Source organism: Schistocerca gregaria, chromosome 3 (assembly GCF_023897955.1).
Source record: "Schistocerca gregaria isolate iqSchGreg1 chromosome 3, iqSchGreg1.2, whole genome shotgun sequence".
Lineage (NCBI taxonomy): Eukaryota > Metazoa > Arthropoda > Insecta > Orthoptera > Acrididae > Schistocerca > Schistocerca gregaria.
This window is the reverse complement of record NC_064922.1, coordinates 582,628,342-582,646,223: the sequence shown is the minus strand read 5'-3', so window position 1 is coordinate 582,646,223 and position 17,882 is coordinate 582,628,342. Positions and strand designations below refer to the sequence as shown.

Sequence of the window (17,882 nt, the reverse complement as noted above, 5' to 3'; positions counted from 1 at the left end):
GCACGAAATTTGGCATGGACTTCGATGCGAGATGCCTTTAATAGGTTCCACAACGAAACATTGTCTCGAAATTTGGTAGAAAATCTGAAGAAATTCTGGTCGTATGTAAAGTACACAAGTAGCAAGACGCAGTCAATACCTTCGCTGCGCAGTGCCGATGGTACTGTTACCGACGACTGTGCCGCTAAAGCGGAGTTATTGAATGCAGTTTTCCGAAATTCCTTCACCATGGAAGACAAATGGAATATTCCAGAATTTGAAACACGAACATCTGCTAGCATGAGTTTCTTAGAAGTAGATACCTTAGGGGTTGCGAAGCAACTCAAATCGCTTGATACGGGCAAGTCTTCAGGTCCAGATTGTATACCAATTAGGTTCCTTTCAGTTACGCTGATACAATAGTTCCCTCCTTAGCACTCATATACAACCGCTTGCTCACCGATAGATCTGTACCTACAGATTGGAAAATTGCGCAGGTCGCACCAGTGTTTAAGAAGGGTAGTAGGAGTAATCCATCTAACTACAGACCTATATCATTGACGTCGGTTTGCATTACGAAACACCTTGAAGGGAACGATCTATTGATACGTAATCAGCATGGCTTCAGAAAACATCGCTCTTGTGCAACGCAGCTAGCTCTTTATTCGCACGAAGTAATGGCCGCTATCGACACGGGATCTCAAGTTGATTCCGTATTTCTAGATTTCTGGAAAGCTTTTGACACCGTTCCTCACAAGTGACTTCTAATCAAGCTGCGGGCCTGTGGGGTATCGTCTCAGTTGTGCGACTGGATTCGTGATTTCCTGTCAGGAAGGTCGCAGATTGTAGTAATAGACGGCAAATCATCGAGTAAAACTGAAGTGATATCAGGTGTTCCCCAGGGAAGTGTCCTGGGACCTCTGCTGTTCCTGATCTATATAAATGACCTGGGTGACAATCTGAGCAGTTCTCTTAGGTTGTTCGCCGATGATGCTGTAATTTACCGTCTAGTAAGGTCATACGAAGACCAGTATGAGTTGCAAAGTGATTTAGAAAAGATTGCTGTATGGTGTGGCAGGTGGCAGTTGACGCTAAATAATGAAAAGTGTGAGGTGATCCAAATGAGTTCCAAAAGAAATCCGTTGGAATTCGATGACTCGATAAATAGTACAATTCTCAAGGCTGTCAATTCAACTAAGTACCTGGGTGTTAAAATTATGAACAACTTCAGTTGGAAAGACCACATACATAATATTGTGGGGAAGGCGAGCCGAAGGTTACGTTTCATTGGCAGGACACTTAGAAGATGCAAAAAGTCCACTAAAGAGACAGCTTACACTACACTCGTTCGTCCTCTGTTAGAATATAGCTGCGCGGTGTGGGATCCTTACCAGGTGGGATTGACGGAGGACATCGAAAGAATGCAAAAAAGGGCAGCTCGTTTTGTATTATCACGTAATAGGGGAGAGAGTGTGGCAGATATGATACGCGAATGGGGATAGAAGTCATTACTGCAAAGACGTTTTTGGTCGCGGCGAGATCTTTTTACGAAATTTCAGTCATCAACTTTCTCTTCCGAATGCGAAAATATTTTCTTGAGCCCAACCTACATAGGTAGGAATGATCATCAAAATAAAATAAGAGAAATCAGAGCTCCAACAGAAAGGTTTAGGTGTTCGTTTTTCCTGCACGCTGTTAGGGAGTGGAATAGTAGAGAGATAGTATGATTGTGGTTCGATGAACCCTCTGCCAAGCACTTAAATGTGAATTGCAGAGTAGTCATGTAGATGTAGATGTAGATGTAGAAATCCAGAAGAAAACCGGTTCAGACTTGAAACTTCCAGGCAGATTAAAACTGTGTGCCTGACAGAGACTCGATCTCAGGACCTTTCCTTTTCGTGAGCAAATGCTCTACCAACCGAGCTACCCAAGCATGACTTACGATTTATCCTCACAATTTTACTTTCGCCAGTATTGGGACGGGTTGGGATTCGTGCTTGGGTAGCTTAGTTGGTAGAGCATTTGCCCCCAAAAAGCAAAGGCCCCAAGTTTCAGTCTCAATGTGCCAGGAAGTTTCAAATCAGCGCACACTCTGCATCAGAGTGAAAATTTCATTCTGTTCAGACTTACCTGAGAATATTGACTAATCTTTTCATGAACATTTAGGAGTTCTGGCTGTGCATGGATCCAGACTGTGCAAATATCATTTCACTAGCCATGTATTAAAATATTTGAATGACAGTATTTTCCCTATCAAGATTTTTTGTGAGCTGTGCAAGCTATTTGACTGTGTAAATCGTAATGTTCTTGTGGAGAAACTAGAAGTTTATGCCTTTTGAAGTGCAATGAGTAAGTGGTTCACTTCAAATATAACTGAGAGGAAGCAAAAGGTCATTGTATGTAGCTCATATAGGTTACATGATGAATATGCCTCTGAGGGGGAGGGATGTGAGAGGAAGTTACTACTACTACTACTACTACTGGTGATCCGCATTCAGTTTTAGGACCACTTCTTTTATTTCTGTATACAAATGACCTTTCATCTTACACTGGAAAAACACACCAACAACAAAAGCATCAATAAATGAAAAATTCAAAAGTGTTATTGATTGACTGTCAGTAAATAATTTATCACATAACTCTGTGTGTGTGTGTGTGTGTGTGTGGGGTGGGGGGAAGGGGGGGGGGCAGTTATTTCAATTCAGTAAAATGCCTTCAGTAATAATACACAGTGGAAAAGAAATACCAGAAGTAATTGCTTAAAAGACATAAGTTTGCACATTAATCAGAACTTGAATTGGAAATAATATATTATACATGTTCTCAAATGCTTGAGTTTAGCAGTTTTTGCTCTACGTATATTTGCTTTCATTAGAAAATTAGCTTACTTAGCATACTTCCATTCATTGATGTCATAAGGCATAATTTTGTGAGCTGCAGCTCCGCACACACACACACACACACACACACACACACACACACAGAGAGAGATAACTGTTTACTCTCAACAGCCTCACAGTGCATTTACTCTCTTATAAAATTTATTGTGAAGAATAAGGCACTATTTGAAAATAACAAAAACATTCATAAATATAACATTATGAATAAAACTAGACTTCACTATCCACAACTTACAAAGAAAATGTTCACCCATAAAACAATTTGATCATCTTCCGTATAGATTAAAGTTGGTAGCTGATGATGACAGTTTCAAGAACAAATTTAAATCATTGCTACTCAGTAACTCCTACTGTGCCATATATGAATTCCTGAATTGGTGGTGTGTATGTGGTTTGGTAATGTTTATAAAATTTTGTTGTAGATGAAGCTTTTAAAAATCCAGTAATGTAAATGGCAAGCATGTAGCCATTTTTTCACAGAGAAAATGTCTTATTCGTAAATCGACTGACAATTTCCATGTCATGGCAAGTTGTTACAAATATGATCCATGGTGCATGGACAAAAGATTGCAGTTAATTGCACAAAAATGTAATTTCAGGCTATGGTTGAACGCAGAAATCTTAGTATGAGCCCAGAGCTCCTAGTACTTCAAGATCTTGTGGTGAATGGGGATATAAATTTCTTTGCGCACCAGATTTCTTCATCACTGCAGAAGAACAGAACATCGTGGTTGCATTACAATCTTGCAGCAGCTTACTGGCGAGCTGAAGGAAATGCTCCAAAAGCTATTGAATGTGCTCGAAGAGCTGTCCACTTTTCCCCAAGGTAATGGACAAGTTCACTTTTTTGTTATTTGTATTGAATGCACTTAGATTAGCACTAGGCAACATTTTGTAATGTTCTATTATGTTGCTCATAGAGTTGTTGTATCAGTAGTGTTCTCTAACAGTTGTTGACCAATGGCCAATAGTGAGATGATAGCACACTGGCAGAACGCTCTACTTGTATTTAGGAGGGGGCAGTTCAAAATCATGCTAGGCCAATCAGGTTTATGTTTTCCATTATGCTAGTGACACTCACCAACCATCAGACTGAAAAGTTATTGTAGTATCTATTAATAATGTGCTAACTTTTTTTTGAACATATGTTGGGTCATGGATTTGAGTTATTTTTGTACAACTGATCAAAATATTATACTCATTAATCTGTGTTTCTGATAGCAATTAACCTTCTGCAAGCCACCTGCAGAAGCTACATCTGCAAGTTCTTTCAAGTGGAAGCACCCCCAATAAGTAGACTTCCTAGTTTTTTCAATTTGCAGAAGTGGCTCTTGCAAGTTGATGGACACAGTTTCTTGCATCTTTCCTCAAATTCTTGCTGAACTTGCGAGTTCCTCAAACTTACAGAGGTTTTGTATGTTCAATGGTAGTAGAAAAATGTCAGTGTCAAAAAAGGAGAATGATGCAAAGACAAGTGGGACAAAACAAATGTACCGCAGAACCCATAAGCATACATAATTGGCCACTAGGCACCGATGACCTCAGAAGTTTGGTCCCATAGTCCTTACCACAAATAATTAAAAAAAAAATGGCCACTGTAGCCAAGGAAGTGTGAAATGAATTTACCAATCACTTTTTTTTCACCAGAAGGGAAAGTAGAATGGCAATACAGACATCTTTAAATTTTAGCTGATTTTTTTAATGTTAGCAAAAACATTGATGCATTACTTTCATAATAAAATAGTGTTTGCAGAAATAAAAGAGTAATTAAAAGATCTCTCTTATTGATACAGCTTGCAGCATTTTCATATTGTATTTTTGAATATTTGATTTTACAATAAAAAAGAGATGTTTGAAGCCAGCATATGACACACTCAGAAAGTTTTCAATCTGAGTGAAGTCTCCAATTTTATTTCATTCAATAGTGTTTTTTGATAACTTAAGTATATTCATCTCTGTGTCTACGTCTTGACCTAAACTTTTCTGTTTTGCTTAGCTTTTTTTCCATAGCAATTTTTCTTCAATAATAATGCAACAAATAGCAATGGCTGCCCTTTTTTTACCACAACACACTATTGTTCCACTTATCTGTCACACAATGTAACTGTAGTGGAACATTGTGCAGATACTTGTAGAAGTCTATGAAATTATCTTGCAATAATGATTTGCAGAAGTAAGCTTGTGCAAGTTTTTGTTCTAACGTGAACATCTCAGCAAGCATCTGCAGGACTTACGTGGAAGATACTAGCTAAAGAACACACACTTTTATGTTTTATTTTTGCCTCATAGCACGTAATTTTTCCCGAGGGCATGCAGCTTTACTGTATGATTAAATGATGATGTCGTTCTCTTGGGTAAAATATTCCGGAGGTAAAATAGTCCCCCATTCGCATCTCCGGGCGGGGACTACTCAAGAGGACGTCGTTATCAGGAGAAAGAAAACTGGCGTTCTACGGATCGGAGCGTGGAATGTCAGATCCCTTAATCGGGCAGGTAGGTTAGAAAATTTAAAAAGGGAAATGGATAGGTTAAGGTTAGATATAGTGGGAATTAGTGAAGTTCAGTGGCAGGAGGAGCAAGACTTTTGGTCAGGTGAATACAGGGTTATAAATACAAAATCAAATAGGGGTAATGCAGGAGTAGGTTTAATAATGAATAAAAAAATAGGAGTGCAGGTAAGCTACTACAAACAGCATAGTGAACGCATTATTGTGGCCAAGATAGACACAAAGCCCACACCTACTACAGTAGTACAAGTTTATATGCCAACTAGCTCTGCAGATGATGAAGAAATTGAGGAAATGTATAATGAGATAAAAGAAATTATTCAGGTAGTGAAGGGAGACGAAAATTTAATAGTCATGGGTGACTGGAATTCGTCAGTAGGAAAAGGGAGAGAAGGAAACATAGTAGGTGAATATGGATTGGGGGGGAAGAAATGAAAGAGCAAGCCGTCTGGTAGAATTTTGCACAGAGCATAACCTAATCATAGCTAACACTTGGTTTAAGAATCATGAAAGGAGGTTGTATACATGGAAGAATCCTGGAGATACTAAAAGGTATCAGACAGATTATATAATGCTAAGACAGAGATTTAGGAACCAGGTTTTAAATTGTAAGACATTTACAGGGGCAGATGTGGACTCTGACCACAATCTATTGGTTATGAACTGTAGATTAAAACTGAAGAAACTACAAAAAGGTGCCAATTTAAGCAGATGGGACCTGGATAAACTGAAAGAACCAGAGGTTGTACAGAGTTTCAGGGAGAGCATAAGTGAACAATTGACAGGAATGGAGGAAACAAATACAGTAGAAGAAGAATGGGTAGCTCTGAGGGATGAAGTAGTGAAGGCAGCAGAAGATAAAGTAGGTAAAAAAACGAGGGCTAATAGAAATCTGTGGGTAACAGAAGAAATATTGAATTTAATTGATGAAAGGAGAAAATATAAAATGCAGTAAATGAAGCAGGCAAAAAGGAATACAAACGTCTCAAAAATGAGATCGACAGGAAGTGCAAAATGGCTAAGCAGGGATGGCTAGAGGACAAATGTAAGGATGTAGAAGCTTATCTCACTAGTGGTAAGATAGATACTGCCTACAGGAAAATTAGGGAAACCTTTGGAGAAAAGACAGCCACTTGTATGAATATCAAGAGCTCTGATGGAAACCCAGTTCTAAGCAAAGAAGGGAAGGCGGAGAGGTGGAAGCAGTATATAGAAGGTTTATACAAGGGCGATGTACTGGAAATGGAAGAGGATGCAGATGAAGATGAAATGGGAGATACGATACTGCGGGAAGAGTTTGACAGAGCACTGAAAGACCTGAGTCGAAACAAGGCCCCGGGAGTAGACAACATTCCATTAGAACGACTGACGGCCTTGGGAGAGCCAGTAATGACAAAACTCTACCATCTGGTGAGCAAGATGTATGAGACAGGCGAAATACTCTCAGACTTCAAGAAGAATATAATAATTCCAATCCCAAAGAAAGCAGGTGTTGACAGATGTGAAAATTACCGAACAATCAGTTTAATAAGTGACAGCTGCAAAATACTAACGCTAATTCTTTACAGACGAGTGGAAAAACTGGTAGAAGCGGACCTTGGGGAAGATCAGTTTGGATTTCGCAGAAATGTTGGAACACGTGAGGCAATACTAACCTTACGACTTGTCTTAGAAGAAAGATTAAGAAAAGGCAAACCTACGTTTCTAGCATTTGTAGACTTAGCGAAAGCTTTTGACAATGTTGACTGGAATACTCTCTTTCAAATTCTGAAGGTGGCAGGGGTAAAATACAGGGAGCGTAAGGCTATTTACAATTTGTACAGAAACCAGATGGCAATTATAAGAGTCGATGGGCATGAAAGGGAAGCAGTGGTTGGGAAAGGAGTGAGACAGGGTTGTAGCCTCTCCCCGATGTTATTCAATCTGTATATTGAGCAAGGAGTAAAGGAAACAAAAGAAAAATTTGAAGTATGTATTAAAATTCATGGAGAAGAAATAAAAACTTTGAGGTTCACTGATGACATTGTAATTCTGTCAGAGACAGCAAAGGACTTGGAAGAGCAGTTGAACGGAATGGACAGTGTCTTGAAAGGAGGATATAAGATGGACATCAACAGAAGCAAAACGAGGATAATGGAATGTAGTCAAATTAAATCGGGTGATGCTGAGGTAATTAGATTAGGAAATGAGACACTTAAAGTAGTAAAGGAGTTTTGCTATTTAGGGAGTAAAATAAGTGATGATGGTCGAAGTAGAGAGGATATAAATGTAGACTGGCAATGGCAAGGAAAGCGTTTCTGAAGAAGAGAAATTTGTTAACATCGAGTATAGATTTAAATGTCAGGAAGTCGTTTCTGAAAGTATTTGTATGGAGTGTAGCCATGTATGGAAGTGAAACAAGGACGATAACTAATTTGGACAAGAAGAGAATAGAAGCTTTCGAAATGTGGTGCTACAGAAGAATGCTGAAGATTATATGGGTAGATCACATAACTAATGAGGACGTATTGAATAGAATTGGGGAGAAGAGGAGTTTGTGGCACAACTTGACTAGAAGAAGGGACCGGTTGGTAGGACATGTTTTGAGGCATCAAGCGATCACAAATTTAGCATTGGAGGGCAGTGTGGAGGGTAAAAATCATAGAGGGAGGCCAAGAGATGAATACACTAAGCAGATTCAGAAGGATGTAGGTTGCAGTAAGTACTGGGAGATGAAGAATCTTGCACAGGATAGAGTAGCATGGAGAGCTGCATCAAACCAGTCTGAGGACTGAAGACCACAACAACAACAGCACTTTTTTCCCATTACAACAGAAAGCAGCCTCTTTCTGTACCACTTGTTTATGTTGATGGTTACTCAGCATTGGAGGATGTTCTTGATGTTTTTTATGTTAACTTTAGTTGTACACACTTTTGGTCACACATCACAAGTGCAAATTTAGTTTCATGTGCGACAACAACAGTCTGATTTCCAAATTACATTATCACTATTAGCAGGGCTTTGTCATTGGCATTATTGGTCATGTGTCTGTCTTAATTGGATACAAAATTGTGGCAATGTCATGTACATTTTAAGAAATATGCTTTATATGCAAGTCAGTGACTTGGGAAAGAGAAAAACAGATATAATACTGTAGCTATACTGGATAGCAAAATGTGTGAGCTATTATTTTGTATAGAAGAAAAATATCATAAAACTGCCATATTGTAAAACCCTGTTTACTGTGAAGCAGTCGCATGCAAACACAGAGCAAATGTGCATTTCTGCAAACAATGCGCAAGATTTTGGTTGTAGGCACCATGCACACTTTTACCTGCATATAGGCACTTACACCGGAAAGAATTTAAGAGAACAGGAGGCAACCAAGCTGTATTTAGTATTTTCCAATTTATGCTTGTGTATTATGAATATATGCAGATATTGTGATACTTGCATTAAAGATTTCTCCAAAACGCATCATTTTTAGCACAGTTTGTTCTGCCAGCGTATCTGGAAGTGCACGTACATGTGAAATGTGAGGAGGTAGTGCACTTAACTCTGAATTGTGGAGTTCTAGGTTTCCTTAGCATTAGTCTAACACTTTCCACCTGTGTTGACTGACACTTTTCGTTACAACTGAGGAGGAAATTTAAATGCAGGATGGTAATTATGACCAACATAACATGGAGAATTCAAGTTGAAGCTGCATACAAGTAATGGTTAGCGCAAGATTCAGCATCGGGTGATCATAAAATGGTAATTGGATCCTTCTAGTGCCCACTGAACTCACCTCGTGATGTAATGAGAAACCTTGGAAAAAACTTATGTTCACTTGAATTCCCTTATCATACCATAACAATCGGTGGAGTCTTTAATCATCCAACAATCAATTGGGAAAATTACAGTTTTGTTAGTGGTTGACATGACAAGATATCATGTGAAACATTACTAAATTCCTTCTCTGAAAACTACATAGAATAAATAGTTTGGAATCCCACTCATGATGCAAATTCATTAGATCTAACAGAAAGAGATAGGCACGACCTCTTTGAGGATGTCCATATCGAAAGTAGTGTCAGAGACTGACACAATTGTTCAACAATGATTGCCAAAGTACAAAAGACAGTGTGATTAGTTGGTTCAGGACAGAACTAATGAAGCCTCAGACAAGCGCTGTCATGGTTGGGGATGACTCTTGAACCCTATGCCCGTCCACAATGCTAACGACACTGCTAGCCACACGGAGCGATACAGCAATTAGATGAAAACAAGCAGAAATTACAAGCATTGGCCAAACAACGTAGAAGATACAAAAAAAGTGAAAATAGAAGGAAACAAAATCAAAGATTCAACACAAACCAAAAGAGATTTTACCAGACAATAGATAATACACACATTAAAATAGACAATCCACCAAACATAGCAGACACAGAACACTTCTGGAGCAACATATGGTCAAACCCAGTACAACATAACAGACATGCACGGTGGATACAAGCAGAAACAGACACATACAAGATGATACCACAAATGTCTGAAGTGATAATTATGCAACATGAAGACACCTTAGCAATTAATTCTATGCACAACGGGAAAGCCCCTTGAGTAGATAAAATAGCAAATTTCTGGCTAAAGAAATTCACCTCAACACATTCCCATCTAACTGAACTATTTAACAGTTACATTGCTGACCCATACACAGTCCCTGGTACACTTCCACAAGGAATAACTTACCTGGAACCTAAAGATCAAGCAGACACAGCAAACCCAGCTAAATATCGCCCCATAACATGCCTACCAACAATATACAAAATATTAACTTCAGTCATTACACAGAAATTAATGACACATTCAACACAGAACAAAATTATAAATGAAGAACAAAAAGGCTGTTGCAAAGGAGCACAAGGATATAAAGAGCAACTGATAATAGATGCAGAGGTGACAAATCAAGCTAAAATTAAACAAAGGTCTCTACACTACGCATACATTGATTACCACAAAGCTTTTGATAGTGTACGCCACTCATGGTTACTACTGATATTGGAAATATACAATGTAGATCCTAAATTGATACAGTTCCTAAACATAGTAATGAAAAATTGGAAAACCACACTTAATATCCAAACAAATTCAAATAATATCATATCACAGCCAATACAGATTAAGCGTGGAATATACCAAGGAGACTCATTAAGTCCTTTCTGGTTCTGCCTTGCTCTGAATCCACTATCCAACATGCTAAATAATACAAATTATGGATATAATATTACTAGAACATACCAAAACAAAATCACACATTTGCTATACATGGATGATCTAAAACTACTGGCAGCAACAAATCAACAGCTCAAACAGTTACTAAAGATAACAGAATTATTCAGCAATAATATATCTATGGCTTTTGGAACAGACACATGTAAGAAAAATAGCATAGTCAAGGGAAAACACACTAAACAAGAAGATTACATATTGGATAACCACAGCGACTGCATAGAAGCGATGGAAAAAACAGATGCCTATAAATATCTAGGATACAGACAAAAAAATAGGAATAGATAATACAAATATTAAAGAAGAACTAAAAGAAAAATATAGACAAAGACGAACAAAAATACTGAGAACAGAATTGACAGCAAGAAACAAGACAAAAGCTATAAATACTTATGCTATACCAATATTGACTACTAATTTGGAGTAGTGAAATGGAGTAACACAGACCTAGAAGCATTCAATACACTTACACGACCACAATGCCACAAATATAGGACACATCACATACATTCAGCAACAGAAAGATTCACATTAAGGAGAAAGGAAGGAGGAAGGGGATTTATCGACATAAAAAACTTACGTTATGGACAGGTAGACAATTTTAAGAAAATTCTTTATATACACTGAACAGAAACTAGCAAAATAAACAAAGCAATCACTCATATAAATACATCGGCTACACCACTGCGATTTCATAACCGCTTCTACAACCCTTTAGATCACACAACATCAACAGATATGAAGAAAGTAAATTGGAAAAAGAAAACACTACATGGCAAGCACCCCACACATCGATCAAGACGCATCCAACACTTTGCTAAGAAACGGCAATATGTACAGTGAGATGGAAGGATTCATGATTGCAATACAGGATCAAACAATAAACACCAGATATTACACCAAGCATATTATTAAAGATCTCAGTATCACAACAGATAAATGCAACTTTGCAAACAACAAATAGAAACAGTAGATCACATCGCAAACAGATGTACAATACTAGCAAATACAGAATACATCAGAAGACATGACAGTGTAGCAAAAATAATACATCAACAGCTTGCCTTACAACATAAACTTATAAAATAACATGTACCCACATACAAGTATGCACCACAAAATGTACTGGAGAATGATGAATACAAATTATACTGGAACAGAACCATTATAACAGATAAAACAACACCACATAACAAACCTGACATCATACTCACCAATAAAAAGAAGAAATTAACACAACAAATTGAAATATCCATACCCAATACAACAAATATACAGAAGATAACAGGAGAAAAAATTGAAAAATACATTCAAGTGGCTGAGGAAGTCAAGGACATGAGGCATCGGGATAAAGTTGACAGCATACCAACTATTCTATCAACTATCGGAGTCATAATACACAATATCCACCAGTACATCAATGCAATACAGCTACATCCAAACGTATATGTACAACCACAGAAGTCTGTAATTATTGATACATGTTCAATTACCCGAAAGTTTCTAAATTCAATGTAACATATACCGTACAGTTAAAAGGAAGTCACGCTTGATGAAGGTCCACGTCAGTTTCCATTTTTATCCATGCATAACATCTGAGAAAGGAAAGAAATAATAATAATAATAATAATAATAATAATAATAATAATAATTAGAATTAGCAAACATCACTAACTGCCACAGTGATCTGGTTTGTGTGAGCAGTTCTCTGGGCTATGAGAAGACATAAGAGATTGAGATTAAAATTGTTCATAATTTCATAATGTTTAAAGATTACTCTGTTTCTGTACATTGTCTGATCATTACTCATTTTCATTGTTGTCACATTTTATCCAGTGGTATGATCTTACGTCCAAAACAGATTTCAAGGTTTCAGTTTTTTTCAATTTATGCGAACAAATTAAATGTAAAAGGACACCTTTGATGTTCTCTGGTAATTATGTCTGGTTAACACAAGTTCTAAATACTTCATACATGGTAATGCTATACATCATAGTACTTCTTTAACACATGTCCAACTCAAACACTTCTTCATTCCAAATAAATGACTTCAAAAATTATAAACTTATTCCAGTAGTTTTAACATTAACATTTTTAACAGATAAGATGTTCATTTTCAACTTATTTTTAACTTATTATTTCATATAGTTTCAGTAATACCAGTACTGTTAATAATAATAATAATAATAATAATAATAATAATAGTAATAATAACCCCCGTGTAGGCCCGGGAAAAGAATAGGCCTTCGGTATGTTCCGCCAGTCGTAAAAGGCGACGAAAAGAACAAACCACTAACAGGTCTAGCCCCCCTTTTAGTGTGATTAGTTGGTTCAGGACAGAACTAAAGAAGCCTCGGACAAGCGCCGTCATGGTCGGGGACGACGCTTGAACCCTATGCCTGCCCACAATGGTAACGACACTGCTAGCCAACTGGAAAATGATTTAAATCCAAATAGAGGTGTTTTGCAGGATATGCTTCCTGCAACTACCCTAGAAGGAAAACAAAGACAGAGGATGAGATGGTCAGATGAAGTTAATCGACACCTCATGTTCTGTTATTACCAAGCAACAAACCTCGGAACCAACACAACTGGATACATATCACAAGTATACACAACATTTATTAGCAGATACCCAGAATTAAAATTTTTAACAGAACAACGACTAGCTGATCAGATCCGTGTAATAATAAATAATAACAGGATACCCCAGTCAGAATTAGAAAACATCAAACAACAAGTACAACAAATACTGGAACAAAGTAGTGTGCAATCAGAAGAAGAAGAAAATACAGTAATGGACTCAAACATCCCAGAGCAAACAAGCAAAGAACAACACACATCAATTAAACAATCAGAGGAAAACGAAAGCTTAAGACTGCCACCAGAACAAGTACAAATAGAACACGAAGTGACACACATGTTAGATATAGAAGAAAAATTTCAGCTGACATATGTAGAATACAAAGACACAAATACAGACATTAGACCATTCTTGCGTAGACTGCCAAATAACCCACAAATCGAAACAACAACAACAACAACTATCAACACAATCATACACAACAAAATAAATGAAAAAAAAACAACTATGGAAGAGTTCCAACTACTGGTTTATATAGGAGCACTCACTACACTAAATATACACACTAGGCAGAGATCAGAACCAACCAACACACAGAAGAAACCCACAAAACCAGCATGGCAACACAGGCTACAGATCAGAATAGAAAAACAGAAAAGACATTGGACAGCTAACACAATTTATAAGACATCAAATGTCAGAAAAAAAACAACGAAAAAGGTTAGGTAAAATCTCACAACAAGAAGTGATAGAGCAATTAGATGAAAAGAAGCAGAAATTACAAGCATTGGCCAAACGACTTAGAAGATATAAAAAAAAAGTTAAAATAGAAGGAAACAAAACCAAACATTCAACACAAACCAAAAGAAATTTTACCAGACAATAGATAACACATACATTGAAATAGACAATCCACCAAACATAACAGACATGGAACACTTCTGGAGCAACATATGGTCAAACCCGGTACAACATAACAGGCATGCACGGTGGATAGAAGCAGAAACAGACACATACAAGATGATATCACAAATGCCTGAAGTGATAATTTTGCAACATGAAGTCACCAAAGCAATTAATACTACTCACAATTAGAAAGCCCCTGGAAAAGATAAAATAGCGAATTTTTGGCTAAAGAAGTTCACCTCAACATATCCACATCTAACTAAATTATTTAACAATGATGTAAATAAAGGTATGGTATACGTATTATTGAGTATAATTAGGCAGGATAAAATGTATGACTCTTTGCCTTTAAATATGTTTGCTTGTGTCTGTGTATGTATGGATGGATATGTGTGTGTGTGTGTGTGTGTGTGTGTGTGTGTGTGTGTGTGTGTGTGTGTGTGTGCGTGCGAGTATATACCAATCCTTTTTTCCCCATAAGGTAAGTCTCTCTGCTCTCGGGATGGAATGACTCCTTACCCTCTCCCTTAAAACCCACATCCTTTCATCTTTCCTTTTCCTTCCCTCTTTCCTGACGAAGCAGCCGCCGGTTGCGAAAGCTCGAAATTCTGTGTGTGTGTTTTATTCATTGTGCCTATCTACCGGCGCTTTCCCGCTTGGTAAGTCTTGGAATCTTTGTTTTTAATAAATTATTTAACAGTTACATTGCAAACCCATACACATTCCTTGATACACTTACACATGGAATAACTTCTATGAAACCTAAAGATCAAGCAGACACAGCAAACCCAGCTAAATACCGCCCCCTAACATGCCTACCAACAATATACAAAATACTAACTTCAGTCATTACACAGAAATTAATGACACATACAACACAGAACAAAATTATAAATGAAGAACAAAAAGGCTGTTGCAAAGCAGCACGAGGATGCAAATAGCAACTGATAATAGATGCAGAGGTGACATATCAAGCTAAAACTAAACGAAGGTCGCTACACTACGCATACATTGATTACCGAAAAGCTTTTGATAGTGTACCCCACTCATGGTTGCTACAAATATTGGAAATATACAAAGTAGATCCTAAATTGATAAGTTCCTAAACATAATAATGAAAAATTGGAAAACCGCACTTAATATCCAAACAAATTCAAATAATATAACATCACAGCCAATACAGATTAAGTGTGGAATATACCAAGGAGACTCATTAAGTCCTTTCTGGTTCTGCCTTGCTCTGAACCCACTATCCAACATACTAAATAATACAAATTATGGATACAATATTACTGGAACATACCCACACAAAATCACACATTTGCTATACATGGATGATCTAAAACTACTGGCAGCAACAAATCAACAGCTCAAACAGTTACTGAAGATAACAGAAGTATTCAGCAATAATATATCTATGGCTTTTGGAACAGACACATGTAAGAAAAATAGCATAGTCAAGGGAAAACACACTAAACAAGAAGATTACATATTGGATAACCACAGCGACTGCATAGAAGCGATGGAAAAAACAGATGCCTATAAATATCTAGGATACAGACAAAAAATAGGAATAGATAATACAAATATTAAAGAAGAACTAAAAGAAAAATATAGACAAAGACTAACAAAAATACTGAGAACAGAATTGACAGCAAGAAACAAGACAAAAGCTATAAATACTTATGCTATACCAATATTGACTACTAATTTGGAGTAGTGAAATGGAGTAACACAGACCTAGAAGCATTCAATATACTTACACGACCACAATGCCACAAATATAGGATACATCACATACATTCAGCAATAGAAAGATTCACATTAAGGAGAAAGGAAGGAGGAAGGGGATTTATCGACATAAAAAACTTACGTTATGGACAGGTAGACAATTTTAAGAAAATTCTTTATATACACTGAACAGAAACTAGCAAAATAAACAAAGCAATCACTCATATAAATACATCGGCTACACCACTGCGATTTCATAACCGCTTCTACAACCCTTTAGATCACACAACATCAACAGATATGAAGAAAGTAAATTGGAAAAAGAAAACACTACATGGCAAGCACCCCACACATCGATCAAGACGCATCCAACACTTTGCTAAGAAACGGCAATATGTACAGTGAGATGGAAGGATTCATGATTGCAATACAGGATCAAACAATAAACACCAGATATTACACCAAGCATATTATTAAAGATCTCAGTATCACAACAGATAAATGCAACTTTGCAAACAACAAATAGAAACAGTAGATCACATCGCAAACAGATGTACAATACTAGCAAATACAGAATACATCAGAAGACATGACAGTGTAGCAAAAATAATACATCAACAGCTTGCCTTACAACATAAACTTATAAAATAACATGTACCCACACACAAGTATGCACCACAAAATGTACTGGAGAATGATGAATACAAATTATACTGGAACAGAACCATTATAACAGATAAAACAACACCACATAACAAACCTGACATCATACTAACCAATAAAAAGAAGAAATTTACACAACAAATTGAAATATCCATACCCAATACAACAAATATACAGAAGATAACAGGAGAAAAAAATTGAAAAATACATCCAACTGGCTGAGGAAGTTAAGGATATGTGGCATCAGGATAAAGTTGACATTATACCAATTATACTATCAACTACAGGAGTCATACCACACAATATCCACCAGTACATCAATGCAATACAGCTACATCCAAACCTTTATATACAACTACAGAAATCCGTAATTATTGATACATGTTCAATTACCCGAAATTTCCTAAATGCAATATAACATATACCATACAGTTAAAAGGAAGTCACACTTGATCAAGGTCCGCATCACTTTCTACTTTTGACCAGACATAACGTCTGAGATAAGAAAGAAAGAAATAATAATAATAATAATAATAATAATTATTATTATTATTATAACATCATCATCATTATCATTATCATTATTATATCCACCTACACTAATACCTAACTATGACAGGTTTGAAATTAAACTTTTCAAGTGAAAATAATTTTTATGTTTGCATTTCACATTGATTCAAATGTGGATGTTACATTCATAACTTCTGCTTTATAAACAGAGATGCAAAAAATAAAGATGTAAAAAATGCTATTGTATGAGAAGTTTTATTGGTTTGTGTTGTTTATTAAGCAAGTCTATCATGTTATGGAGAATGAGAGTGTACCATTGACCAATTTCATTACAAGCAGAAGGAAGACATTACTTAGACAAATCACAGAAATATTGCAATGAAAGAACAAGTTTAGAACTCATCTGGAGAAACATGCTATAATGACATGGGACTCCACTATACGTGTACTTACAACAAATTCGTTTTAAACTATCAAACACCTAGCAGATACAACCTTCAAAAGAAGTATGAACTACACAGAGATAGAGCTAAGGACACAATGACAGCATTCTATTTAGTGTCCCTTATATGCCTGACTTGTTCATCTAATCAGTAAACATCATGCAGTAACCTCAGAAATGTATAGGCCTGCAAAAAATTGTGGAGTATTCATAGTATTTTCCACCCCCATAATTTGGTTGGTTTTTTTGTGCAAAATGTGCAATGCTTGTTGATTAGCTACATGTTCCACAGATCATTTGAATGATTCTTTTAACAAAATGGCCGAGACTGTTGACAGGATAAGGTAAGTCTTTCCGCTCCCGGGATTGGAATGACTCCTTACCCTCTCCCTTAAAACCCACATCC

The 17,882-nt window shown here is 36.8% G+C and overlaps 1 protein-coding gene across 3 annotated transcripts in view; it reads left to right on the top strand.

The window, feature by feature from the left end:
• Nucleotides 1–17,882, top strand: part of LOC126354575 (tetratricopeptide repeat protein 17) — a 303,403-nt gene that overhangs the window by 53,603 nt on the left and 231,918 nt on the right. For all 3 annotated transcript variants that reach the window (XR_007565351.1, XM_050004319.1, XM_050004320.1), the window contains exon 4: nucleotides 3,479–3,705. Coding sequence is in view for 2 of the 3 variants with exons in the window: in XM_050004319.1 (XP_049860276.1) it covers nucleotides 3,479–3,705 (227 nt within the window). In the remaining variant the exon portion in view is untranslated. The remainder of the gene's footprint in view (nucleotides 1–3,478; nucleotides 3,706–17,882) is intronic.